The sequence below is a fragment of the Bos indicus x Bos taurus genome, chromosome 19 (genome assembly GCF_003369695.1).
Source record: "Bos indicus x Bos taurus breed Angus x Brahman F1 hybrid chromosome 19, Bos_hybrid_MaternalHap_v2.0, whole genome shotgun sequence".
NCBI lineage: Eukaryota > Metazoa > Chordata > Mammalia > Artiodactyla > Bovidae > Bos > Bos indicus x Bos taurus.
The window spans coordinates 46,239,037-46,265,769 of NC_040094.1; the positions used below are offsets into that span (position 1 = coordinate 46,239,037).

At 43.5% G+C, this 26,733-nt stretch overlaps 1 protein-coding gene across 1 annotated transcript in view; it reads right to left on the minus strand.

Annotated features, from left to right (window-relative positions):
- Positions 1–26,652, minus strand: part of LRRC37A (leucine rich repeat containing 37A) — a 49,787-nt gene extending 23,135 nt beyond the window's left edge. Inside the window, exons 1-5 of the mRNA XM_027518487.1 lie at positions 21,730–26,652; positions 19,297–19,368; positions 12,084–12,155; positions 7,062–7,133; positions 6,377–6,457 (exon numbers count right to left, since the gene is read on the minus strand). Of these exons, the coding sequence (XP_027374288.1) occupies positions 6,377–6,457; positions 7,062–7,133; positions 12,084–12,155; positions 19,297–19,368; positions 21,730–26,573 (5,141 nt within the window). The 5' untranslated portion in view covers positions 26,574–26,652. The remainder of the gene's footprint in view (positions 1–6,376; positions 6,458–7,061; positions 7,134–12,083; positions 12,156–19,296; positions 19,369–21,729) is intronic.
- Between the last annotated feature and the right edge of the window lie 81 nt (positions 26,653–26,733).

Consider the following 26,733-nt stretch of genomic DNA (forward strand, 5'->3'; position numbering starts at 1 on the left):
ACTTCCCAAACTGACCTCATGTTTCAGGGCAATGTCTGTCAAAATCCCAGTTGACTTCTTTCCAGAAATTGCCAACCTAATTCTAAAATTTGCATGGCAATTCAAGGAAAAAGAAAAACTGAAACAATGTTGGTGGTATCAAAACCCAGCTTAAGGCTACTGCAATCACAGTGTGCGGCTGGCATAAGAATAGACATGTTAAATTAATGGAACAGAATTGACAGTACAGAAATAAAGCCTTATATTTATGGTCTATTGATTTTCAACAAGGGTGCCAAGCAACTCAATGTGGAAAGAGTAGTCTTTTCAAATGGTGCTGGGACAACTGTACCTCCACACACAAAATAATGAAGCTGGACTCTATACGTCACACCATATAAGAAAATTAACTCCAAATGGATCAAACATCCAAAAGTAAGAGCTAAAGCTCTAAAACTCTTGGAAGAGAACAAAGGAGTAAGTTTTTATGACCTTGCATTGTGTATGTGCTGTGTTCAGTTACTCAGTCAGGTCTGACTCTTTTTTGACCCCATGGACTGTAGCCCACCAGGCTCCTCTGTCCATGGAATTTTCCAGGCAAGAATAATAGAGTGGGTTGCCACTTCCTACTCCAGGGGATCTTCCTGATCCAGGGATCAAACCCACATCTCTTGTATCTCCTGCACCGGTAGGCAGATTCTTTACCACTAAGCTACCTGATACCCAAAGCATAAACAATCAGAGGAAAAATAGATGAACTGGACTTTATAAAAATTAAAAATGTTTGTGCTTCAGAAGACACTATCAAGAAAGTGAAAAAAGATAGCACTTCCCTGGAGGTTCAGTGGTTAAAAGTCCACACTTCCAATGCAGGAGACAGGTTCAATCCCTGGTCCAGGAGGCTTCCACATGCCCCTGTGGGCAACTAAGCCCCTGTGCCACAACTACTGAGCCCACACTCTAGAGCCACGACTGCTGAAGGCTGCATGTTCTAGGGCCCTCGAGCCACAACTAATGAGCCCTGTTCCACAACTACTGAAACCTTCGCGCCCTAGAGCTTATGCTCCACGAGAGAAGCCTCTGCAATGAGAAGCCTGTGCACTGCAACTAGAGACAGTCTGTGTGTAGCAACGAAGACCCAGCATAGCCAAAAATAAATAAATAAGAAATAAATAGAGCAGCGTGTACACGTCAGAAAAAGAAAAAATGTGAGTGTCATATGTTTGGTTAAGCACAGTTCCTCAAGCTTTTGAGGAGCTGAAAAACAAACTGTTGGCATTAAAACCTATCAGATCACTGGTGAGATCCTGTGACAGTGAATTCCTTCCCTTTTGCATCTTCTCCTGTGCACTTTTCCCTAGTCATCACGAATGCCTGTATATAAATAGAATGTTATAAAGCAATAGGTAGCCAAAACAGTTTGGCAAAGTTTGTTATCCTTCTCCAGAATTCTCTCAATTCTCCAACCCTTCACTTTTTCTTAATAGCTTGCCCATGGTCTTGGTTCCATGGGCTCACTGTTTTTTCTTAACCAAGCAGCCCTTCTCTGAGATTAACATCCTTGTGTTCATCCCTAGTGAAATAAAAGTGTGCGGCCACTCTAAGTTACCCTGTTTTTTTTCTCCTGCCTTTAATGCAGCCTTTTATTCACTAAGCTTGTGTCTGGGCAAAGGGGAGAATGAGTGAGAATGAGTCAACAACTCAATGTGGGGGCTCCTACCGCACCTGCTTTCCCACAAACCAAAGGACAAATGATTTTAGATTCACAATGGACACTGTACTACAGATCATTTCCATTTTGGCCTGATTCTCTCTTTTTACACATAAAAGGTATGCCAACTTCTAGTCCATGACCTTTTTGATTCATGAGCTTATCTTTATGGAACAAAACATGGGAACAGTTTTTTTTTTGGGCAACTTTTTTAAAAGTTTTATTTGAATAATTTCAAACTTATAAAATGTTATCAAAACAAACAGATCAAGGAATATGTGTATATTTTTACCCAGATTCCCCTAGGCAACAGTTTTTATTAGCCTCAAAGACCATCTCAAAGTTTAAGGAATGCTGTCCTAAATGGTTTTGAAAAATATATCTTACTTGAAGAATAAAGTTCAGATGTTTTTGCATCAGCCTTCTGCTGCAGAACACAAAATAGGGAACATTTCCTACCTATTATTTTTTTCTCCGAATTCTTCTATACAGGTCCAGACAGATGGGCTATGTTTCCTTTCTATTAACTGAGGAGACAGGAGAATTGAGGACTGCAGCTTGTCATCACTGTCCTGAGTGTACTGAAATCCTAACAGCTTTAGCTGAAAAAATGTCCAAAGCAGGCAGTGAAAACAGATTTCAAATAGGACAAACTCCACAACTATCTATGCTAGAATCCCAGGGCAGGCAGGGCAAACTGGTTCCTCGGAGGAAGGCAGTCAGAGAAATGAGCAGAGTCACCTGGACCCTGTTCCAATATATTTGAAGTACTTGGGGATGGGCTGACCCCCTTTCCCTTATTCATCTACATAGGTCCATGAGCCATGAGAACATGATACCCCACGTGAACCTCCTCAATACAAGACCTCCAGCTGCACCACATAAACCCTTTCTTCGGGTGGGCTGGGGGCAGCCTAAATAATTTGAAGTGGTGAATCTGTCTTTCCATCCAAGTTCTGAGAATAGCCTTGAAGAAAAGTCCCTGGCAGTGAGGAACAGAGAAAGAAACAAGGGAATCGGGCAGACCTGAGTTTGAATTCTGATTGTCACTTTCTGGTACAGTGACTTGAATAATGAACATCTCTGTCTTAGTACCATTTGCCTCCTAAGGCAGCTTGAGGATTAAGTGAAAGAGCATATGCAAAGCACCCAGCATAGACTGGGCACAGAGTAGGTGCTCAGAAGTGATGATGTCATGTTTGCACTGGCCAGAAACCCTGGGGATGCCCAGAGGTGGCCTGGCCAAGAGCTCTAGAAGTGTGGAATTATCACAGGGAAACCAGAGCTCTCTGCTCTAAAGGCGCTATTCAAGTTAGAAGCCAACTTCAAGATACAAGGTACAAAGAGCCAAATTGTCATCATTTAGTTCTTACTACAAGGAAATGAAGAGCTCCATAGAAAATTACTTGCAAAGCTCATAAGCAGTTTTGCCTCTTATTAACAGTGTGAATCTAGGCAAGTTATCCAATGTCTCTGAGTTTCAATTTCCTCATCCCCAAAATGGGGATAATAAGAGTTGTTGGGAGAATAAAAGTGTGAGGTAATATGTATTTAGTATTTACCATGTATCAAGCACTATGGTAAAAGCTTTAGGCACACTATCTTACTTGTATAGTAAGTATAGTGCCTGGAACATAATAAGTATCTAAGAGATGTAGGTATTAAAGAAATGTTATAAGGCAGAGGAAGAATTACAATGCTTTTGACAGACAGAAGAAATGTTGTAATATAGGTGGTAAGAATAAGATGCAGTTGGGAGAAGAAAAATAGAGTAGTTGCTAGGTGTGACAATCTCAAATTTTTGAACTATTACAAAAAAAAAAAAAAGCCACCCTAAATCATCCCAGAGGACAGACCCAAGTGAGTTCTTTTTCATTTTTAATGTTGATGCCTTTCTGAATCTGAGAAGCTGCCAGGATTCCAGTACATACCAAAAAGTGATGACAACACCCTCCAGTGTGCTAACTTTTGTGTGTACACAGCTATCTAAAGAAAACCAAGGCCAGCTGACTGGGAGGCTTGGTGACCACAGCTCAATTTGCCTTCATGGTATGACCACATCCCTCTCATCAATATTCTCAACAGTGGGGTAAATAATTCAATAGGGATAAGGCTTTGGTTTTCCTCTAATTCTCTCATAACGCTTATGTTCTTGGTACAATATTGATGTACCACAGACAAGCCAGCATGTGAACATGCTCTGTCTGGATAATTAGATAGCCTTTCTACATTGGACAGTCCTTCAGTTTCTAAAATCATGGAGCTTGTATTGTTAAAAACAATGAAGTGACTAAAAGAATTAAAAAAAAAAAAAAAGCCATCAGTCTGGACCTGTGTAGGTGAATGAAGGAGAAGCACTTTAAAGTCAGAAAAAAAAAGTATATTTAACATTTAGGATTATCAACCACTGCTGGTTTTCCATAATACATTTCATTCCTGATTTCATCTGAAAGAGATACGATTATTACTGCCATTCACAAAGTTGTACTTAATTAAAAAGCCCTTGGTTCAACTTTGAGGTGAATTTCAGATTCAGAATAGACTACCACACTGCTAACCTGGTTATCTGGTGTTTGTCAATAACATACAGGCTTCATTTAAGAAACCTACGGTTATAATTACCTGAAAGCCAGTGAAGAATCAAGTTTTTGTAGGGCCTGAACCGTATCTACTTTGGGAAATTTTAATAAAAGCACAAAAAGATAAGAATACAAAAATTTCTAGGACCACTCCCAAGACTTTGGAAGGGACTTATGCAAGTAAGGAGCCCTGCAGCTTAAGCTTCATTTAATTCATCATAAATCCACCTCAACTGGGGCCCTTTACCAAACTTACTTAATGCGAGGGAAAATATTTCAACTTATAAACACCCTGGTCATTATAGGTAATAAAATGACTTAACTCGAGGGGTAGCATCTTCCCTTGGCATCTTGCCTTTGGAAAGAGATGCAATAAAGTTTATATCTCACCATGGCAAATGTTGCCTGAACCAAATTAGCTTTGTCTAGTAGAAAGACTTGGCCTAAAACAAAGAGCCCTACCCCCAACTCACACTTACTATATTGTGACAATCTTTCAATGGTAAAACTTTGAATGAGTTTTAGGAGTATAGTATTAATTTATTTCCAACACCAGACAGCTCACATTCTTTCATTACCTTTTCCTGTCATTTATGATAAACACAGAAGTTCAAAAGGAACAGGTTGGTGTCTCTTCCCTTAAGAATCTTTTCTGACCCATCCCCCACTTTCTACTTTGTTGCCCCTGCCCACCTTGTTACCCAGCTGCATAGACGCTAGCATGGCTCTCATGTATTTTCCCATCAACATCCATCTTCCTCTTTCCAGTGTGAAAGCTTCTTGGGGACAAAGTCCTTGTCCTATTCTTCTTTGTGTCCCCAACACAGCACTTAGAGCAGTGTTGACACACAGTGGGCATGGCACTCTGTGAATGTTTTTGAATGAATTCATTAATTTTTGTCAACTGTGATTCCACAATTTATTTTCCTGTTGCCTGCATAACCACAGTGAAACTCTGATTCTTATTAGGGACTCTTGGCATTATAAAATGTTTAGAAAAGGTGGTGAGTTTAAGACAGTGTATTGATGCTACTGAAACCTCCTGGTGGAGGGACCTTAGGAGCCCGCTCTCTGGCTCTCTGGCCAAAGAAAAACTGACCCTGGGTGCTCTTTCCCCAAAGTAGGCATCAGGAAACTCATGAGGGGCAGATATGTGGGGGAGGCCACCCAAGACAGGAATCTGTAGCTCTGGACACATCGTCAATACCTTCATTAACTAGAAAGGAACTGTGTGAAACTGGATTTCTGAGCCACAAGACAGTAAGAGAGTCTTTACCAAAGCCAGGCATAGACAAAGCTCTTTACCTTGACTTGAAAATCCCCTTCTGGTCATGAAATGTACTATGATTTGCTTGTGTCACAGAGAAATCACAGAATTTTTGAGCAGAAGGGGTGTAAAACCCACACTTGTTATTGACAAGTATAAAGGAAAAGTCTGTAGAATTAGGCTACAGCAATGTATTTTCTTTATATTTTTCACACTACAGCTGAACAAAAACATCATCTTTTTCCATAACTGAAAGGTTCCTACTGGCCACAGATAATTCACTTCAGAGGCATACTTTTTGGAAAACAAGGATCTGGGTGATGGGGGAGAGCCCTGTGGTGGAGGTTCAGGAATTCCTTTTCCTTTGCCATTTAAAAGAAGCTAATGGTTGAGGAAGCATCCACACCTTTTGTTCCATGAAGAAATGTGTGCTAAACTGAGATCTTTGCAGCTTTGCATTGCATAGATTTTAAGCAGTTAGGAACTTTGCACACGAGCAGGAACCAAAGAAATTCAAAAATGGAACTGCATGGACCCTTCCCATATTGGAGCAGCATCAGTGGGATTCCATGACAGTGCTAATTTGAATGTTTTTGCTTGGTGCCTTTTATTGCCTGTGCAAAAGATCGGTACTATGGAAACCAGACCGTTTCATACATAGGAGTTAGACAAGTCTCTTGACCTCTTTGTACCTTAGTTTCCTCATTTGAGAGAAAAAAAAAAAAGGATCTCAGGACATACTTTTCAGGATTCATACTAGGCTTACACACAGGTAACCAATAACTGTATGATGTTTTTACACATAGTTTTATACATGTATTCATCTTCTATTTCACTTACAACTTGTGTAAAAACTGCATTCCATGCCAGGCCTGAAATGTTCCAAAGCTCAGTTCTGTGAGTAAATTGCAACCAAGATTTCTACAAAAAAAGACACAAGCAAAAGAAGAAGAAAAATATATATTCTTTCAAAACACTTATCCTTTGACAGTAAATCTAATTTATATATGATGAAAATAACATCAGTACTCCCTCCATACACCAAAGAAATCTCAATGTGGAAGATAATATGATTTACATTTTAATGATTATATATGTGGTGCATTTAGTAAATGCTCAATAAATGCTTGTGTTGGGTGATATTTATTTCTCTAGAAAAGCAGCACTATTGACATTTGAGACTGGATAATTCTATCTTGTGCTGGGGCTCTCCTGTACACTGTTGAATGTTTAGCTGCATCTCTGGCCTCTGTCCACTAGATGTCAGTAGCACATACAGTTCTAACAACCAAAAACGTCTCCAGACTGCCAAATGTCACTTCATGCAAAATCACCCTGGTTGGGAACCACTGTTCTATAACGATACACTCTGATCTGTGTAATAATTCTCACACTCATATTTGCCAGAGACAAAAAATACTTGTTATATAATATTAATAATATTTCAAAATGAGTAACAAATTAATTTGATAAAAATTAAGTTTTCTAAAATTCCAAATATAATGAAGTTATATTTGTAACTTACATAAACTGCAAAAAAGGAAGTGGTTCAAATGAACGTCTTTCAATAGACTGTATTTTATTGCAGGATAAATCTCTAGGAAAAGTAAAAGGAAAATATTGCCTCAATTAGCTATTAGATATCTATTTAATAGGAATAACTAGTAGAGGTTAGAATGATAGTAACAAATACATAGCTTTGGTCTAAACTCCAAACCTTAGGAATTGTTATTTGAACCTTCCAGCGTCCCTAACCCTGCCTTCACCTCTCTCAAGAAATATCTATAAATAAAATATATAACTATAGAACTTTTTTAAAGTTTATATCATAATCACCTGGAAGGCAGGTATCACTATGGACTGTTAGTCGCTCAGTCGTGTCCAACTCTTTGTGACCCCATGGACTGTAGCCTGCCAGGCCTCTCTGTCCATGGAATTCTCCAGGCAAGAATACTGGAGTGGATTGCCATTCCCTTCTCCAGAGGATCTTCCCAACCCAGGGATCTAACCTTGGTCTCCCGCCTTGCAGGCAGATTCTCTACCCTTTGAGCTACAACTATGCATCTTGATAGACTTTGGAGGTAATCTTTCCTGACAGGAGAATTGATTAGATTCCCACCTTTCGTAGTCTCTTCAAATTCTAGATTGTGAGCTCAAAGTTTTTATTCTCCAATTACAGTTTCTAACATTAAAAGGAATTTTCTTATATTTACACACCTCCCAATTTAGTTCTGTTTTTCTAGGCCAATTCAGTACTAGCAGAAATAAAAGATATATTTTCATACAACCTGAAAGGAAGTTACTCCCCTCACTGATATATAACTTTACCTAATTCAGTATTACACTTTCTATCATATTGATTTTTATTTGAAAATACCCACTCTTGACTATAGCTGACTATCCTGTTTCCATTGATATCACCTTGTGTCTCATTTCACCTGGATGGGTATAACTGTCTTCTGACTGGTGTTTCTATCTCTGCTCTCTCCATTCCTAAGCCAGCCTCTACATGATCATTAGTTTAACTCTTTAGAAAGTGAAAGTCGCTCAGTTGTGTCCGACTCTTTTCGAACCCATGGACTGTAGCCTGTCAGGCTCCTTGGGCCATGGCATTCTCTAGGCCAGAATACTGGAGTGGGTAGCCGTTCCCTTCTCCAGGGGCTCTTCCCAACCCAGGGATCGAACCAAGGTCTCCCACATTGCAGGCGGATTCTTTACCAGCTGAGCCAATTTCCAGAAGTAGTCCTTAAATGCCAGCACCATTTGTGAACTTACTGAAGCTACAAATACTCAGCCCAATTCTGGACTGATTGACTCATTAACTACAGAGGTGGGGCTTGTCTTTCAACGAGCCCTCCAAGTGACTAATTCTGCTGCAGGCTCAAGTCTGTCCTAGAGCACTGCTGTGGTAACACGGTCGCTTGGCATGATATTCTGGGCTTGGCCCCCGTGCCCTTGATAACCTGGCTCTCATCTCCTACTCTCCCCACTGGAACTCTATGGGTACTCAAAGTGTTTTTCCTGTGTTTTTTCTTTCTCCCAATTTTCTTTTGCAAGCTTACTCTTCCCAAGATGTCTATCTGATGATGATACCAATGGCCCTTCAAGGTTCCATTTGAACAGCACTGCTTTAGCAACATCTTCCCTGATCCAGTTAGAAGTCTTTTTTCCCTCTTCTATGCTCCAACACCAACTTACAGCTCTCATTACCCTTATTCATTTCTTTTTTTAAAAAAAAGAAAGCTATTTTTGCATCCCATTTTCTCTCAGCATAAAACTCCTTGAATGTATGGGTTAGATCCTGTTTATGCACATTGTCTATCATGTTTGCAGCCAACACATGGACATAAAGCAACTCAAATATTTATAAAATCAACAAGTAGGGAGTGAATAAGAAGAAAATGACTGTTTTAAAAGAAATGTAGCTTTATTCCTTCACGGTTCCCTCTTCTGTGCCTCTATTGCACTTTGTCATTATGGTTTAAGTTTCTATGTTTATTTTCTCTGTGAGATCATGAATTGCTAGAAGGAATCCTAGCTTAACCACCTTTGTGTTTCCAACACTAGGCTTCAGATCAGGTCAGATCAGATCAGTCGCTCAGTCATGTCCGACTCTTTGTGACCCCATGAATCGCAGCACGCCAGGCCTCCCTGTCCATCACCAACTCCCGGAGTTCACTCAAACTCACGTCCAGCGAGTCAGTGATGCTATCCAGCCATCTCATCCTCTGTCGTCCCCTTCTCCTCTTGCCCCCAATCTTGGCATATTGCTTTTTAGCTTTTTTATTGATTGGCATTTTTAAAAAAGAATGAGCATATGGATGCTAACATAAAATAATCAGCTTATAAAGTATTTCATAGAAGTAATGAAGGGCCTAATTCACTGAGTTTTTCTCAAGGTTCCGTTTGAACAGCATTGCTTCAATAGCATCTGATAAACTATGGATGGAGGTTCGTGACATTGTACAGGAGACAGGGATCAAGACCATCCCCATGGAAAAGAAATGCAAAAAAGCAAAATGGCTGTCTGGGGAGGCCTTACAAATAGCTGTGAAAAGAAGAGAAGCAAAAAGCAAAGGAGAAAAGGAAAGATAAAAGCATCTGAATGCAGAGTTCCAAAGAATAGCAAGGAGAGATAAGAAAGCCTTCCTCAGCGATCAATGCAAAGCAATAGAGGAAAACAACAGAATGAGAAAGACTAGAGATCTCTTCAAGAAAATTAGAGATACCAAGGGAACATTTCATGCAAAGATGGGCTCAATAAAGGACAGAAATGGTATGGACCTAACAGAAGCAGAAGATATTAAGAAGAAGTGGCAAGAATACACAGAAGAACTGTACAAAAAAGATCTTCATGACCAAGATAATCACAATGGTGTGATCACTGACCTAGAGCCAGACATCCTGGAATGTGAAGTCAAGTGGGCCTTAGAAAGCATCACTATGAACAAAGCTAGCGGAGGTGATGGAATTCCAGTTAAGCTATTTCAAATCCTGAAAGATGATGCTGTGAAAGTGCTGCACTCAATATGCCAGCAAATCTGGAAAACTCAGCAGTGGCCACAGGACTGGAAAAGGTCAGTTTTCATTCCAATCCCAAAGAAAGGCACTGCCAAGAATGCTCAAACTACCACACAATTGCACTCACCTCACATGCTAGTAAAGTAATGCTCAAAATTCTCCAAGCCAGCTTCAGCAATACGTGAACCACGAACTTCCAGATGTTCAAGCTGGTTTTAGAAAAGGCAGAGGAACCAGAGATCAAATTGCCAACATCTGCTGGATCATGGAAAAAGCAAGAGAGTTCCAGAAAAACATCTATTTCTGCTTTATTGACTATGCCAAAGCCTTTGACTGTGTGGATCACAATAAATTGTGGAAAATTTTGAAAGAGATGGGCATACCAGACCACCTGACCTGCCTCTTGAGAAACCTATATGCAGGTCAGGAAGCAACAGTTAGAACTGGACATGGAACAACAGACTGGTTCCAAATAGGAAAAGGAGTACGTCAAGGCTGTATATTGTCACCCTGCTTATTTAACTTATATGCAGAGTACATCATGAGGAACGCTGGGCTGGAAGAAGCACAAACTGGAATCAAGATTGCTGGGAGAAATATCAATAACCTCAGATATGCAGATGACACCACCTTTATGGCACAAAGTGAAGAGGAACTCAAAAGCCTCTTGATGAAATTGAAAGAGGAGAGTGAAAAAGTTGGCTTAAAGCTCAACATTCAGAAAATGAAGATCATGGCATCTGGTCCCATCACTTCATGGGAAATAGATGGGGAAACAGTGTCCAATTTTATTTTGGGGGGCTCCAAAATCACTGCAGATGGTGATTGCAGCCATGAAATTACAAGACGCTTACTCCTTGGAAGGAAAGTTTTGACCAGCTTAGATAGCATATTCAAAAGCAAAGACATTACTTTGCCAGCAAAGGTCCATTTAGTCAAGGCTATGTTTTTCCAGTGGTCATGTATGGATGTGAGAGTTGGACTCTAAAGAAAGCTGAGTGCCAAAGAATTGATGCTTTTGAACTGTGGTGTTGGAGAAGACTCTTGAGAGTCCCTTGGACTGCAAGGAGATCCAACCAGTCCATTCTAAAGGAGATCAGTCCTGGGTGTTCTTTGGAAGGAATGATGCTAAAGCTGAAACTCCAGTACTTTGGCCACCTGATGCGAAGAGTTGACTCACTGGAAAAGACTCTGATGCTGAGAGGGATTGGGGGCAGGAGGAGAAGGGGATGCCAGAGGATGAGATGGCTGGATGGCATCACCGACTCAATGGATGTGAGTCTGAGTGAACTCTGGGAATCGGTGATGGACAGGGAGGCCTGGTGTGCTGCGATTCATGGGGACTCTTTCGTGTCCGCAAAGAGTCGGACACGACTGAGCGACTGAACTGAACTGATCCAGTTTTAGCTTAGATTAAATTATCAAAATTATGAGTTAATGGCATTCACACTAATGTAAGTGCTCTATATTTTCTTTCCCGTGGGTGACAATTTGAAGTTAACTTTAATTTCTCTCATTTTCCTAAAACAAATTTTTCAAACCTTTTCCAAAAAGGCCAGGGAGTAAATATCTTAGGCTTTGCAGGCCACACAGTCTCTGTCACATATATTTCTTTATTTCTCTCTCTTTTTTTTTCATTTACAACCCTTTAAAAATCATTTTAAACTTATGGGCTGTATAAAAATGGACCATGGGTCAGATTTGAGTCATGAACAAAATATAAACAGATAGTATATGAACATTTATATATAATGTTATAGACATGGGAGTCTATAATTGCTCAGATCCCATTACCACTTTTCCTCTACAACTAAAGGGTATTTTCCTATCTATATCTTGTCTAAATAATTAAGTTAAAAATGATTAGGAGGTATTTAATGGTAGAGGTGGGCTTGGGCCCTACACAGACTTACAAAATTGTAGAATTGTATGGGTGGAAGAAATTGAAGAGATTATCTAATTTGAATCCCATAGTTATTTTATAGAGAAGATCTCATAAATAAATATGATTTACTAATTAACTTACAAATATTGGAGGGATAGCAAGCCTTCAAATGAGTCCTTGTGTAATTCAGTCAACGAATTTTCACTGAGAATTCTGAAAAATGAAAAGGTTCTCAATCAAAATGCAGAATAACTATAACCATTTACTACATAGTACTCCTGTAAGCGGAGGAAGCTAAGTAATGGTGCCATCTAAACACCCTAATTTTTATTTAATTTAGGGGTGGCAACTTCTGCTCTGTTTTCATTTAAACCTTTCTCCTCACATTCTTTGCTGTGTCCATCTCTCTCCATCACACACACACACACATACACACACACTCCATCCACTCTTCCCACCAAATCATACAGATCATTCAGTTAATGCCCACCCCCTAGATCACAGGATTTCTCTTAGAATCCAACTCTGGGCAGCACCAACATTGCAGAGGTATCCTTCCCTCTTCTCTTTTCCCAAACCTTATTGGGAAGTTCCACACAGAACTGTATCAGGGCTGCAAATGAAGCCATTTGATTTTTTCCCTCTAGTAAAACTTTTTTGAAAATTATTTGCCTATTTAAAAATACGCATAAAATATATACAGTTGTTCAGTTTAATAATTATGAAACAAATCCCTGTGTGATACCACTCATGTCAGAAAAGAATCCTGTCAGCATCTGAGGAGTCCCTGGGCAGACCTTTCCAATCACAGCTTTCTCTCTGACTTTAGTACAGAAGAAACTCTATAAAGATATCAGAGGTCAGTTTCTCTTGCCTGCAAGAATCCCCTTCCTTGCAATATTAACAGTGGTACATTCTTCAAGAGTCTTGGGGATCTGAGCACACGCTATGTTGCCTTGTGAATATTTTCACTGATTTCTGCATTTAAAACATTGTTTTTCACTCACAGTGTATCTTGGTCACATATTTATATTAATTCCACCTCATAGCTTGATTCCATCTCATAAATTAATTCTTTACTCATAGCTTATGAGAATTAAAGTATTACTACCTGGAAACTCTGTAACTCAGTTATAAGATGCTTCATATTATATAGAATACAGGCATATACATTTTCAAAGGCATATACAAAGGATCACTAAAACAAAAACACAGAAGACTTTATTCCCACAGAATTTCCACAAAGAACTCTCGGAGTCCTGAAAATGCTTCAAAGATCCTGACCTCAATTTGAAATTCACCATGTTAGAAAGAACAGCAGTGATGGACAGGTGAAGGGGGAATGGTCAACAGATGGTGCTAAGACTGACTCTTTCCTCACCTTGGTTACGTAGTGGTTTCATATTTCCATGGAAATGATTCGAAAAGAAAAAACAAATCAGTATGTCCAACGACGTTTATAGTAACCCTTTTCATAACTTCGAAAGTTGGAAAGAACTCTACCTCCCCACATCGTGTAAAAAAACTGTGTACACCATAGGTGATTTACAAAAGTCACAGGAAATAATGATATATGAAAAAGGTTGAGACAGAAGTGAAACTCGTATGTACTAGTTATAAGTCTGAACACTGACAAGGACTCAATCAGGACAGTGAAGAGATGGGGCTGATCATCAACTCTTCACTGCACTGTCTTCTTTGATTGGCTGATGCCCATAGCAGACTAGTTGGAGTTTGAATATTGTGGGAGGACAGAGAGTAACCAAGAATATGTATTTTAAATTAATGGGGTTTCTTTTTGTGGACTTGTTTGGATGGCAGGATATTAAAATTTTAAAAAATAACAGTAATAAATGCAACCTAGAAGTAAAGTTTAGACTGAGAGTGTCAGTCGCCAAAAAGTACCCCCAAAAAGAGCTTCAAATAAGCAACTAACTGAAATAAAGTCTACTGATCTGTAGAACTCCAAACATTCATTCTGAGGCAAGAAATTTAAAACTATGGGGAATCAAGCCAGATAGAAAACTTTCTCACGTCATGAAAATATCAAAACCAGGCATGAAGTAATGTTTAAGAAACATCCATGTTTTACTTCTGACCAGGGTTCTTATCTAAGGCAATCTTCTAAGTTTCACATTCATTCTTGATTCTATATTTATAGACAATTATCCTTCTCTCCATTCTGCAACTTCTGGAAAACTGAGAGGGCTCAGTGTTTCTTTGACTCAACTATACGTATAATGCAAATAGTAGGCCATTCTAGAAGTGATTTACTGGACTTTGCTTTCTTTCTCTCCAAAATATTCATCAAACTTAAAATTATATCTATTTATTTACTATACTTACTTATTTTTATATATTTGTAACCCCCCTAAGAACTGGAATACTTGGTCTTTTTTGTTTTGGGGCCTGTCTCCCAGCATGTAAAACAGTTCCTGGCACATAGAAGACACTCAAAAAAATATTTATTGAATGAATTCAAAAAGTGATGGGTTATCAACTATCTGATACTTTTATTTAAAACAAATCATCCATTTACCATCATTCATGAGGGTAAGCGCGGGCGGCTGCAGCCGAGAGGAGCTACCCCACGTCCGAGGTCAGGGGCAGAAGCCAGGAGGACCCCATGCCTGAAGGGCGGCGGCCAAAAGGAGCTACCCCACGTCCGAGGTCAGGGGCAGAAGCCAGGAGGGCCCCATGCCCGAAGGGCGGCGGCCAAGAGGAGTTACCCCACGTCCGAGGTCAGGGGCAGCGGCCGAGAGTGCCAGGCTGCGACGGCACAGGAATGGCCGAGAAGAGCTACCCTGCGTCCAAGGTCAGGGGCGGCAGCCGAGAGGAGCTACCCGACACCCGAGGCCAGGGGTGGTGGCCGGGAGGAGCAACCCCATGCCCGAGGCCAGGGGCGGCGGCCGAGAGGAGCTACCCCGCGTCTGAGGTCAGGGACGGTGGCCGGGAGGAGCTACCCCATGCTCCTACGCCCGAGGCCAGGGGTGGCGGCCAGGAGGAGCTACCCACACCCGAGGTCAGGGATGGCAGCAGGGAGGAGCAACCCCACGCCCAAGGCCAGGGGCGGTGGCTGGGAGGAGCTACACCGCGTCTGAGGTCAGGGACCGAAGTCGGGAAGAGCTACCCTGCGTCCGAGGTCAGCGGTGGCAGCCGAGAGGAGCTACCCCATGTCCGAGGTCAGGGGCGGTGGTCAGGAGGAGCAACCCCACGCCCGAGGGCAGGGGCAGAAGCCGGAAGGACCCCATGCCCAAAGGGCGGTGGCCAAGAGGAGTTACCCCACATCCGAGATCAGGGGCAGCGGCCAAGAGTGCCGGGCTGCGACGGCACAGGAATGGCTGAGAAGAGCTACCCTGAGTCCAAGGTCAGGGGTGGCGGCCGGGAGGAGCTACCCACACCTGAGGCCAGGGGCGGCGGCCGGGAGGAGCTGCCCCATGCCCGAGGCCAGGGGTGGCGGCAGGGAGGACCAACCCCACGTCCAAGGAGCAGTGGCTGCGCGGGGCGCAGGAGGGCCTAGAGGAGCTATCCCACGTTGCAGGTCAGGAAGAAAGGCGGTGAGGAGATACCCCTGGTGCAAGGGAAGGAGCAGCAGCTGCGCTTTGCTGGAGCAGCCGTGAAGAGATACCCCACGCCCAAGGTAAGAGAAACCCAAGTAAGATGGTAGATGTTGCAAGAGGGCATCAGAGGGCAGACACACTGAAACCATACTCACAGAAAACTAGTCAATCTAATCACACTAGGACCACAGCCTTTTCTAACTCAATGAAACTAAGCCATGCCCGTGGGGCAACCCAAGACAGGCGGGTCATGGTGGAGAGATCTGACAGAATGTGGTCCACTGGAGAAGGGAATGGCAAACCACTTCAGTATTCTTGCCTTGAGAACCCCACGAACAGTATGAAAAGACAAAATGATAGGATACTGAAAGAGGAACTCCCCAGGTCAGTAGGTGCCCAATATGCTACTGGAGATCAGTGGAGTAATAACTCCAGAAAGAATGAAGGGATGGAGCCAAAGCAAAAACAATACCCAGCTGTGGATGTGACTGGTGATAGAAGCAAGGTCCGATGCTGTAAAGAGCAATATTGCGTAGGAACCTGGAATGTCAGGTCAATGAATCAAGGCAAATTGGAAGTGGTCAAACAAGAGATGGCAAGAGTGAATGTCGACATTCCAGGAATCAGCGAGCTGAAATGGACTGGAATGGGTGAATTTAACTCAGATGACCATTATATCTACTACTGCAGGCAGGAATCCCTCAGAAGAAATGGAGTAGCCATCATGGTCAACAAAAGAGTCTGAAATGCAGTACTTGGATGCGATCTCAAAAATGACAGAATGATCTCTGTTCGTTTCCAAGGCAAATCATTCAATATCACAGTAATACAAGTCTATGCCCCAACCAGTAATGCTGAAGAAGCTGAACGGTTCTATGAAGACCTACAAGACCTTTTAGAACTAACACCCAAAAAAGATGTCCTTTTCATTATAGGGGACTGGAATGCAAAAGTAAGAAGTCAAGAAACACCTGGAGTAACAGGCAAATTTGGCCTTGGAATACGGAATGAAGCAGGGCAAAGACTAACAGAGTTTTGCCAAGAAAATGCACTGGTCATAACAAACACCCTCTTCCAACAACACAAGAGAAGACTCTACACATGGACATCACCAGATGGTCAACACTGAAATCAGAGTGATTATATTCTTTGCAGCCAAAGATGGAGAAGCTCTATATAGACAACAAAAACAAGACCAGGATCTGACTGTGGCTCAGATCATGAACTCATTGCCAAATTCAGACTTAAATTGAAGAAAGTAGGGAAAACCACTACACCATTCAGGTATGACCTAAATCAAATCCCTTATGATTATACAGTGCAAGTAAGAAATAGATTTAAGGGACTAGATCTGATAGATAGAGTGCCTGATGAACTATGAAATGAGGTTCGTGACACTATACAGGAGACAGGGATCAAGACCATCCTCATGGAAAAGAAATGCAAAAAAAGCAAAATGGCTGTCTGGGGAGGCCTTACAAATAGCTGTGAAAAGAAGAGAAGCAAAAAGCAAAGGAGAAAAGGAAAGATAAAAGCATCTGAATGCAGAGTTCCAAAGAATAGCAAGGAGAGATAAGAAAGCCTTCCTCAGCGATCAACGCAAAGAAATAGAGGAAAACAACAGAATGGGAAAGACTAGAGATCTCTTCAAGAAAATTAGAGATACCAAGGGAACATTTCATGCAAAGATGGGCTTGATAAAGGACAGAAATGGTAGGGACCTAACAGAAGCAGAAGATATTAAGAAGAGGTGGCAAGAATACACAGAAGAACTGTACAAAAAAGATCTTCACGACCAAGATAATCACAATGATGTGATCACTGACCTAGAGCCAGACATCCTGGAATGTGAAGTCAAGTGGGCCTTAGAAAGCATCACTACGAACAAAGCTAGCGGAGGTGATGGAATTCCAGTGGAGCTATTTCAAATCCTGAAAGATGATGCTGTGAAAGTGCTGCACTCAATATGCCAGCAAATTTGGAAAACTCAGCAGTGGCCACAGGACTGGAAAAGGTCAGTTTTCATTCCAATCCCAAAGAAAGGCAATGCCAAGAATGCTCAAACTACCACACAACTGCACTCATCTCACACACTAGTAAAGTAATGCTCAAAATTCTCCAAGCCAGCTTCAGCAATACGTGACCTGTGAACTTCCTGATGTTCAAGCTGGTTTTAGAAAAGGCAGACGAACCAGAGATCAAATTGCCAACATCTGCTGGATCATCGAAAAAGCAAGAGAGTTCCAGAAAAACATCTATTTCTGCTTTATTGACTATGCCAAAGCCTTTGACTGTGTGGATCACAATAAATTGTGGAAAATTTTGAAAGAGATGGGCATACCAGACCACGTGACCTGCCTCTTGAGAAACCTATATGCAGGTCAGGAAGCAACAATTAGAACCAGACATGGAACAACAGACTGGTTCCAAATAGGAAAAGGAGTACATCAAGGCTGTATATTGTCACCCTGCTTATTTAACTTATATGCAGAGTACATCATGAGAAACGCTGGGATGGATGAAGCACAAGCTGGAATCAAGACTGCTGGGAGAAATATCAATAACCTCAGATATGCAGATGACATCACTCTTATGGCAGAAAGTGAAGAGGAACTAAAGAGCCTCTTGATGAAAGTGAAAGAGGAGAGTGAAAAAGTTGGCTTAAAGCTCAACATTCAGATAACTAAGATCATGGCATCTGGTCCCATCACTTCATGGGAAATAGATGGGGAAACAGTGGAAACAGTGTCAGACTATTTTTTTGGGCTCCAAAATCACTGCAGATGGTGATTGCAGCCATGAAATTACAAGATGCTTACTCCTTGGAAGGAAAGTTATGACCAACCTAGACAGCATATTCAAAAGCAGAGACATTACTTTACCAACAAAGGTCTGTCTAGTCAAGACTATGGTTTTTCCAGTAGTCATGTATGGATGTGAGAGTTGGACTATAAAGAAAGCTGAGCACAGAAGAATTGATCCTTTTGAACTGTGGTGTTGGAGAAGACTCTTGAGCGTCCCTTGGACTGCAAGGAGATCCAACCAGTCCATCCTAAAGGAGATCAGTCCTGGGTGTTCATTGGAAGGACTGATGTCGAAGCTGAAACTCCAATATTTTGGCCACCTCATGAGAAGAGCTGACTCATTTGAAAAGACCCTGATGTTGGGAAAGATTGAGGGCAGAAGGAGAAGGGGATGACAGAGGATGAGATGGTTAGATGGCATCACCAACTCAATGGACATGATTTTGGGAGCTGGTGATGGACAGGGAGGCCTGCTGTGCTGCTGTTTATGGGGTCACAGAGTTGGACATGACTGAGAGACTGAACTGAACTGAAAAATTTATATCTACATAGGCTTTGCCCCAATAATCCCATTTCTAGATATCTATTCTACAGAAATACCTGACCAGATTCACAGAGGTGCCTGTATGAGGATATTCATTGCAGCAATGCATGCAACAAGAAAACTGGACATACAAACATCCTTCCATAGGGGCATTATTAAACTGTGATACATTTATACTATGCAATATTATTCAGGAGTTGAAATGAATGGGTTAACCCTCTATGTACTAGGAATGAAAGTAATCTAAGACATCATGAAATGAAAGAGTCAAGTTGCAGGATTTTTCATTTGTGTAAAAAAGATAAGAAAATCATACAACAAACCTATTTGGTTATCTGGAAATATATATGTATTCAAATGTATACGAAAGAGTCTGGAAGGATACATACTAAACTCTTATAAGACAGTTAGCAGTTTGTATTCACATTTGGAGAGAATATACTCACAGTTTCTCAGCCCAACGGTATGCCTTCCATATATTTTCATCAATGTAAGAAATATAGTTTCCTTGGAAATTTCTGTGGAGAAACAGAGGTTATATCCTTGAATAGGCAGGAAAAGAATGAAGAAAATATGTAAAAGAACCATGGCCACCTTATGGGGAATATTCAAATGCAGAAGAAAAACAGATTTTTAATTCCCACAGCTTCCCAATGTGTGTGCTTAGTCCATCTCTTTGTGACCTTCTGGACTATAAACCCGCCAGGCTCCTCTGTTCATGAGATTCTCCAGGCAAGAATACTGGAGTGAGTAGCCATTCCCTTTTCTGGGTGATCTTCCCAACCGAGGGATCAAACCTTAAATGCTTAAAACGGAACTCATCTTCCTCAAACTAGCTCTCCTTCCCAACTGCTATATTTCCACTTGTTATACCACCATCATTCTCCCCATCGTGCATGCATGCTAAGTCGCTTCAATTGTGTCCAACTCTTTGCAACTCCATGGACTGTAACCTGCCAGGCTCCTCTCTCCATGGAATTCTCCAGGCAAGAATATTGGAATGGGTTGCCATTTCCTTCTCCAGGGGATCTTCCCAACCCAGGGAATCAACCCATGTCTCTTACGTCTCCTGCTTTGGCAGGTGGGTTCTTTACCACTAGCACCACCTGGGAAGCCCCATCAACATATGCAATTTTTCTCTTTCCCACATACCCAAGTCCCCCAGTGCTAGTCAATGACTGCATCTAGTTGGTTTTGCCTTTGTCACGCTCTCATGATTTTCTTTCTACTCCTCTCACAACCACTCTAATTCAGCCCTTTCTCACTTTACCCCTAGATTTTGCTAGACCATTCTATTTGGCCTTAATAATTCTCTTGTTTTAATTATTTGTCTTTCTTGCTTGAAAACTTTCAGTGGCTCCGCATGTCTTACATCATTGCTTTCAAACCTCCATTAGGATAGCCAAGGTTTTTCATAATCATAGCTTTCATTGTTCTCTAACCCAATATTTTGGGCTTCCCTGGTGGCTCAGCGATAAGGAATTCACTTGCCAATGCAGATGTGTGTTTGATCCCTGGGTCAGGAAGATCCCTTGGAGAAGGAAACAGCAATCCATTCCAGAATTCTTGCCTGGGAAATCCCATTGGTGGCAGTGCCTGGTGGAGTACAGTCCATGGGGTCACAAAGAGTCAGATATGACTTAGCTACTAAACCACCACCACCGACCCACTTCTTTTTACAGCCAGACTAATCTATGAAATCCTGATCATCCTCGCAGGCATACATTTGCCTAGACCATGCTCTCTGTTTCTTCTCTAACAAATCACAGCCAGTGTTTTAGTCCCAGCTGAAGTTTTAACTTATCCATGCAGCTTTCCCTGACCTCCACACCCTAATGATTACAGGTTCTGGTGAACTACAGCAGATATCTGTATCTCTTTTAATGCTTAACTGCATATTATCTCCCTTTTAAAGCACATCCCCTTTCTTCTCACCTATCATTGTCATGTTCTGTAGACAATGTCATACTTTTGTGGTGCCCACAGTACTTAGCCTTGTGTTGGGCACAAAATGGGTGTTATACATAGAAAGTCAGGTGACAAAGATGAGTTCTAGATATAACTGAGGAACTGAATATAATAATAGCTAACACTAACATATATGCTAGGCACTGATGCTTTACATGTATTTTGCATGTATTTTGTTTTACAGGTATTGTGTGTGTTAAGTCGCTCAGTTGGGTCTGACTCTTTGAGACCCTATGGAACCTGCCAGGCTCCTCTGTCCATGGAATCCTCTAGGCAAGAATACTGGAAATGGCAATTTCCTTCTCCAGGGGATCTTCCTGACCCAGGGATCGAACCTGGGTCTCCCACATTGCAGGCAGATTCTTAACCATTTGAGGCACCAGGAAAGCCCATATATGTTAGGCACTGATATAAGAACTTTACATGTATTAACTCATCTAAATCTCACAACAATCCTATGAGATGACGACTATCATCATTCCCACTTTACAGATGCGGAAATTGAGTCACAAAGCTAACAAATTACAGATGTGGGTTCAAACCCAGGCAGTTCAGCTCTGGAATCTCTACTCTTAACCATTTGTTGTTTCACCACCAAGGAGGTGGGGAGAGGGACATGTTGCTGTAAAGAGGATGGAGCAAAGATGGGAGAAGAGTAGATGTGGAGGAATTAAATAATGGGGTAAAAAAATAGAGAAGGAAAAAGAATAGGGGTGATTATAAGTAAAAGACTGGAGAAGAGGGAACAATAGTAAGGAGGAGAATGAATATAAGGAATCGTTGACAAATGAAAGGTTAAAAATAGCAAGTCAGTCAATATGGGTTGGGGAGATGAGAAAGACCCAGGAAAACCTGCAAGAGGGGCTGCCATGTTAGGCAGGATGCAGAGAACAAATAAAGGCCATTCTTACAAGATGGTGAAGGTGCCATTGTAGGAGTTGGGCCCTGGCTCAGGCACTCTGTGGAGCTTCTGCTTTGCACTCAGACCAACACACGACAGCGTCTCGTCTTTGCAGGTACAGAGCTTACATACGTTGATGGTTGTGGGGGCATTCTGTACTGGTTGCTTCTTTCCTAGGATACGTTTTACACCAGGGGAACTTTTGGGTTCTGAAAATGGAGTCAAAGGAAAAAGCACCACCTGAGATATCATCTCAGATGGCCTCGGTTGCTGAGATATGCTAACTCCCAGGTCCACAGTTGGGACTGTGGCTTGAGTCAGGTTTGGTGGTGGAAGTGTCACCTCTGGGGGAGCCGTGGTCTGCTGCAGGGCGGTAGAATATTCAGACACCATAGCAGGTTCCGGGGTTATGGTAAGCTCCAGGTTTGCATGATGAGTTGTGACGCTGGGTGATGTTGGAGGCTGACTTTGATCCTTACTTGGGGTCTCCTGCAGGGTTGGAGGAGGTTCAGTCTCTGTATTATTCACTGCGGTAACGTTAACTTCCACATCCATAGGTTGAACCGTGACTTCAGTCAGGTTTGGATGGGCAGGTGTCCCCTCAGGCTGTTCTGAAGGAGATGCTGTGGTCTGTGGCAGGGAAGTAGAAGGTTCAGATGTAGCAGGTTCTGGAGTTACGGTAAGCTCCAGGTCCACGTGATAAGCGGTGACAGCCGGCGACGCCGCCTCGAGTGCTGGACCTGTCACCTCGGAATACAATGGAGGCTGAGCTACAACTTCCTTAATGGGTTTTGGAGGCTGAGCTTGGGTCTGCTGCACAGTTGGAGAAGGTTCGACCTCCACAGTGGATTCTGGAGTTAGTGTAAGTTCCAAGTCCAAAGATTGAAAGGTGACCTCACTCAAGGCTGGGCGCTGAGACTGGACTGGCTTTGGATGTGGCAGTGTTAACTCGGGGTATGGTGGAATAGCTGCAGTCTGCTGCAGGCCTGTGGAATATTCAGCCTCTGTCGTAGGTTCTGGAGTTGTGTTAGGCCTCTGGTCCGATGGTTGAACTGTGACACTGGGCGGCAGTTGGCTCTGAGCTGGCATTGGAACAGTCACCTCTTGCTGCACTGGATGCTGAGCTGGGGTCTCCTGTGTGGCTGGAGAAGATTCAGCCTCATTTGTGGATTCTGGAGTTATGGTAAGTTCCAGGTCCAAAGGTTGAACTGCGAACTCCGTCAACTGAGACTGAACTTGCTCTGGATTTGGAAGCGTCACCTCAGGGGGTTTGGGGCGAAGAGCTGTAGAGGATTCAGCTTCTACAGTAGGCTCTGGAGTTACAGTAGGCTCCGGGTTAAGAGGCTGAACTGTGATGCTGGGCAGTGTTGGATTCTGAGCTTGATACTGGCCTGGAGTTGAATCAGCCACAACCTCCTTAGGTGGCTTTACAGGCTGAGGTGGTAGCTCCTGCATGGTTGGAGAAGGTTCTTCCTCCTTGGTAGGCTCTGGCCTTATGGTCAGTTCAAGGTCCAAAGGTTGAACTGTGACCTCAGTCAAGGTTGGATGTTGAACTTGAACCTGCTCTGGATTAGGAATTGTCGCCTCCAGGGGTGTAGGTTCTGGAGTTATGGTAGGCTTCTGGGCCAAAGGTTTGACTGTGGCACTGGTTAAGTTTGAATGATGAGTCTGATCCTGTCCTGATGTTGAAACTGTCACCTCATAAAGCATTGGAGTTTGTGCTACAACTTCTGTAGGTGGCACTGGAGGCTGAGATGGGGTGCCCTGCAGGGCTGGAGAAGGTTCTGTCTCTTTAAGGGGTGGGGCTGGGAACTCCTCTTGGTTTGGAGAAGACCCTACATTCTGAGGGGGCCGTAGAAGCTGAGGAAGGGTCCCCTGAGGGGCTGGAAGTGGTTCCATCTTTGCAGGGGATTCTGATGTCTGAGTCTGAAGCACCTGCTGTGTGGGAGAAGACACCACCTCCTTGGGGGGCTTGAGAGATACAGTTGAGCTCCCCTGGGGAACCGGAGACTGAGCTGGGTGTCCCCCCTGGGCTAACGGAAGCTCTATCCCCCCAGGGGGATCTGGAGTATGAGCAGAGTTCTCCAGCTGCACTGGAGAATGTTCAAGCTCTTTAGTGGGGCCTGGAGTTAGGGCAACTGCCAGATCCACGGATTTTGCAGTGATATGAGGCAACACTAGACCCAGAGGTGAGTCTGTTACCTCATTCTCTACTAAAGATTGAGTAGCAGCATCGTCGGTGTCCTTTGGAGGCTGAGCTGGTTGCTCATGCTGGGCCACAAAAAGTTCATTTTCAGAGGCAGTCAGTGGCTGATTTGAAACCTCTTGCTGGACTGACAAAGGTTTTAACTGCCCAGGGGACACTGTAGACTGAGCTAAGGTTTCCTTTTGGGGTGGAGACGTTTTGACCTTATTAGTGAATGCTGGAGTGATGGTGAGTGCAAGATCCACAGGTTTGATAGTGGCGCTGGGCCACTGCAGAAGCTGACCTAGAGAAGAAACTGTTGTCACATGATGTTCTGGAGAGATAACTATAATTTCATTAGATAGCTCTGGACGCTGAGCTGTGGCCTCCTGCTGGGGTGGAGAAGGTACAATCTCATGAGCCTGAGGATCCTGAGCTGGGGTCTCCTGTTGTTCTGAAGGTGTAATTTGGGTAACAGCTTCTGGAGATGGGACTGGAGCTGGCACTTGAATTGGCAAAGGTTCAACTTCCTCAGGCAACTGTGAAAGCAGCGTGGGGGCCTCTGGCGGGGATGCAGAAAATTCTGCATTAGTAAGGGGCACTGAGGACTGAGCCAAAGGTATCTGCTGACTTGGAGAAAGTCCTGCCACTGGAGTGGGTTCTGTGGTTATGGTAAGCTCTAGATCTGCAGGTTTGACAGTGATATTGGATATGCCTGAATGTTGACCAGGTTGCTCCACCAGGGTTGCAGCAGATTCTGTCTCCACTGGAGACAGAGCTAGGGTCTCCTGCTGGGTGGGAAAAGATTCAGCCTCATTAGGGGACTCTGGAGACGGAGCAGCATCTTCCTCCTGGACTGGAGAAGATTCAGCTACTCCAAAAGAGTCTGACAGCTGAGTCAGGGTCTCCTGCTGGGTGAGAGAGGGTTCAACTTCCCCAGTAGGCTCAGAAGGCTGAGTTAGTTGCTCCTGTTCACTTGAAGAAGGCTCCACTTCTTCGGGGGCCTGGCCTGTGGTCTCCTGCTGGCTTGGAAAAGCTTCAACTTCCCCGGTAACCTCAGAAGGCTGAGCCGGTTGCTCCTGCTCACTTGAAAGTTCAACCTCCCCCAGGGTCTCTGGAGGCTTCTGCTGAGTTGCAGGAAATTTAGTTTGCTTAGTGAGCGTAGGAGTGATGGTAAGTCCCAAATCATGAGGTTGAAATGTAACACTGTGCAGGTTTGAATGAACCTGATGTTCAATGCCAGGTCGAACTATTACCTCATCGCTAATTGGAACTTGGAATTCATACTCAGTAGGGAACCCTGGAGCTTGAGTTGGGGTCTCTTGATGGAGTAGAGATGCAGCCGTCTCAGGATGCTTTGCAGGCTGAGATAGATCCTCCGGCTGCACTGGAGGAGTTTCAACCCCATATTGTTGCTCTGGAAACTCAGATGGGGCCTCCTGTTGGGCTGGAAGAGGTTCTAACCCCTCAAAGTGCTCTGGAGGCTGAGATAGGATCTCCTGCTGAACTGGAGAAGGTTCCACCTCTTTAGTGACCTCTGGAGTCAAGGTAAGCACCAGATCCAGAGGTTTAACAGTGACATTGTGCAAGTGTGACTGCTGAACTTTATGATGCTCTACTGGTCCAGCTACAGTCTCCTTAGGTGTCTCCAAAGGCTGGGCTAGTGCCTCCTGAGGGCTTGAGGTTTCCACTTCCTTGGGTGCCTCTGAAGACTGAGACAGAGCCTCCTGCTGAAGTAGAGGTAGTTCTACCTCTTCAGTGGGCTCCAGATGCTGAGCCTGGGCCTCCTCCTGGGATGAAAAAGATTCAGCCTCCTCAGGCATCTCTTCTTGGGATAAAGATTCCAACTGCTCAGTGGGCGATGGTCGGCGAGTGTGGTGCACCTGCTGAGATGAAGAAATTTCAGCCTCAGGGGGCTCTGGAGGTTGATCTGGGCTCCCCAGAAAATCCGTAGGTAGGCTCTCCTCAGGATAAAAGGCATCCATACTGGAATCTAAATAATCATCCTGCAGTTCTTCTAGACCCTGATTTTTTTTTCCAAGTTGTCTTGTAGTTCCAACAACAACTTTGGCAAGAGGTCGATGCTTAACAAGATCTTTCTTCAGGTTTGAAGGTGAAACAATAAACTTCGTTGGTTTTGAGCTCTTACTACCTAGAGGTGGAACAAGTATTTCAAATGATTGGTGATTTTCAGCCTGATCTATAGTTTTAGTCTTACTTTTGTGTTGAGGAGGCAGAACCAAGGCTTGATTCTGATCCCAATCTAGCACTGGAACTGCTACTGGGAGCTTTTGATGCTGGGTTAGCTTGTCATCCAGATCCTCGTGTAGAATAGCAAACTTATCTGGCTCTGCCAACAGCTCTCCGGCTGAATCCGAGTCTAGGTATGGAACCAGAGTCTCACTCAAATCCTCATGAGGCAGGGCCAACATGTGGTCTGGAGAGGAGGAAGTCAAGTAATTAAAGCCCCCCGGCTCTGCCAGGGGTGTGAGTGCATGGGGCAATTCGGGCAGGAGGTCAGAGGAGTGTGAAGACCAGGGCTCAGTCAGCCCTGGGGGGTCCGAGGTCAACTGGACAGGGCCCTGGGCCCACTCCAGAGGCTGAGCTGCCTGAACCAAAAGCCACAACGGTTGCCAGGTAAGGAGGAGCCAGCGGCGCAGCGGGGACATGACATGCGGAGGCTCCCGGGCGCAGCGACCCAGGCCAGTGGGGCGCCGGCGCCGCCCCTGAGCGGGAGCCGAACCGTTATGTGAGCCCGCAACGAGCGCGCACCGTTAGCAACCGCGCGCCCCTCCCCCGCCCCGCGTCCAGCCCTTTAGTTACGACACC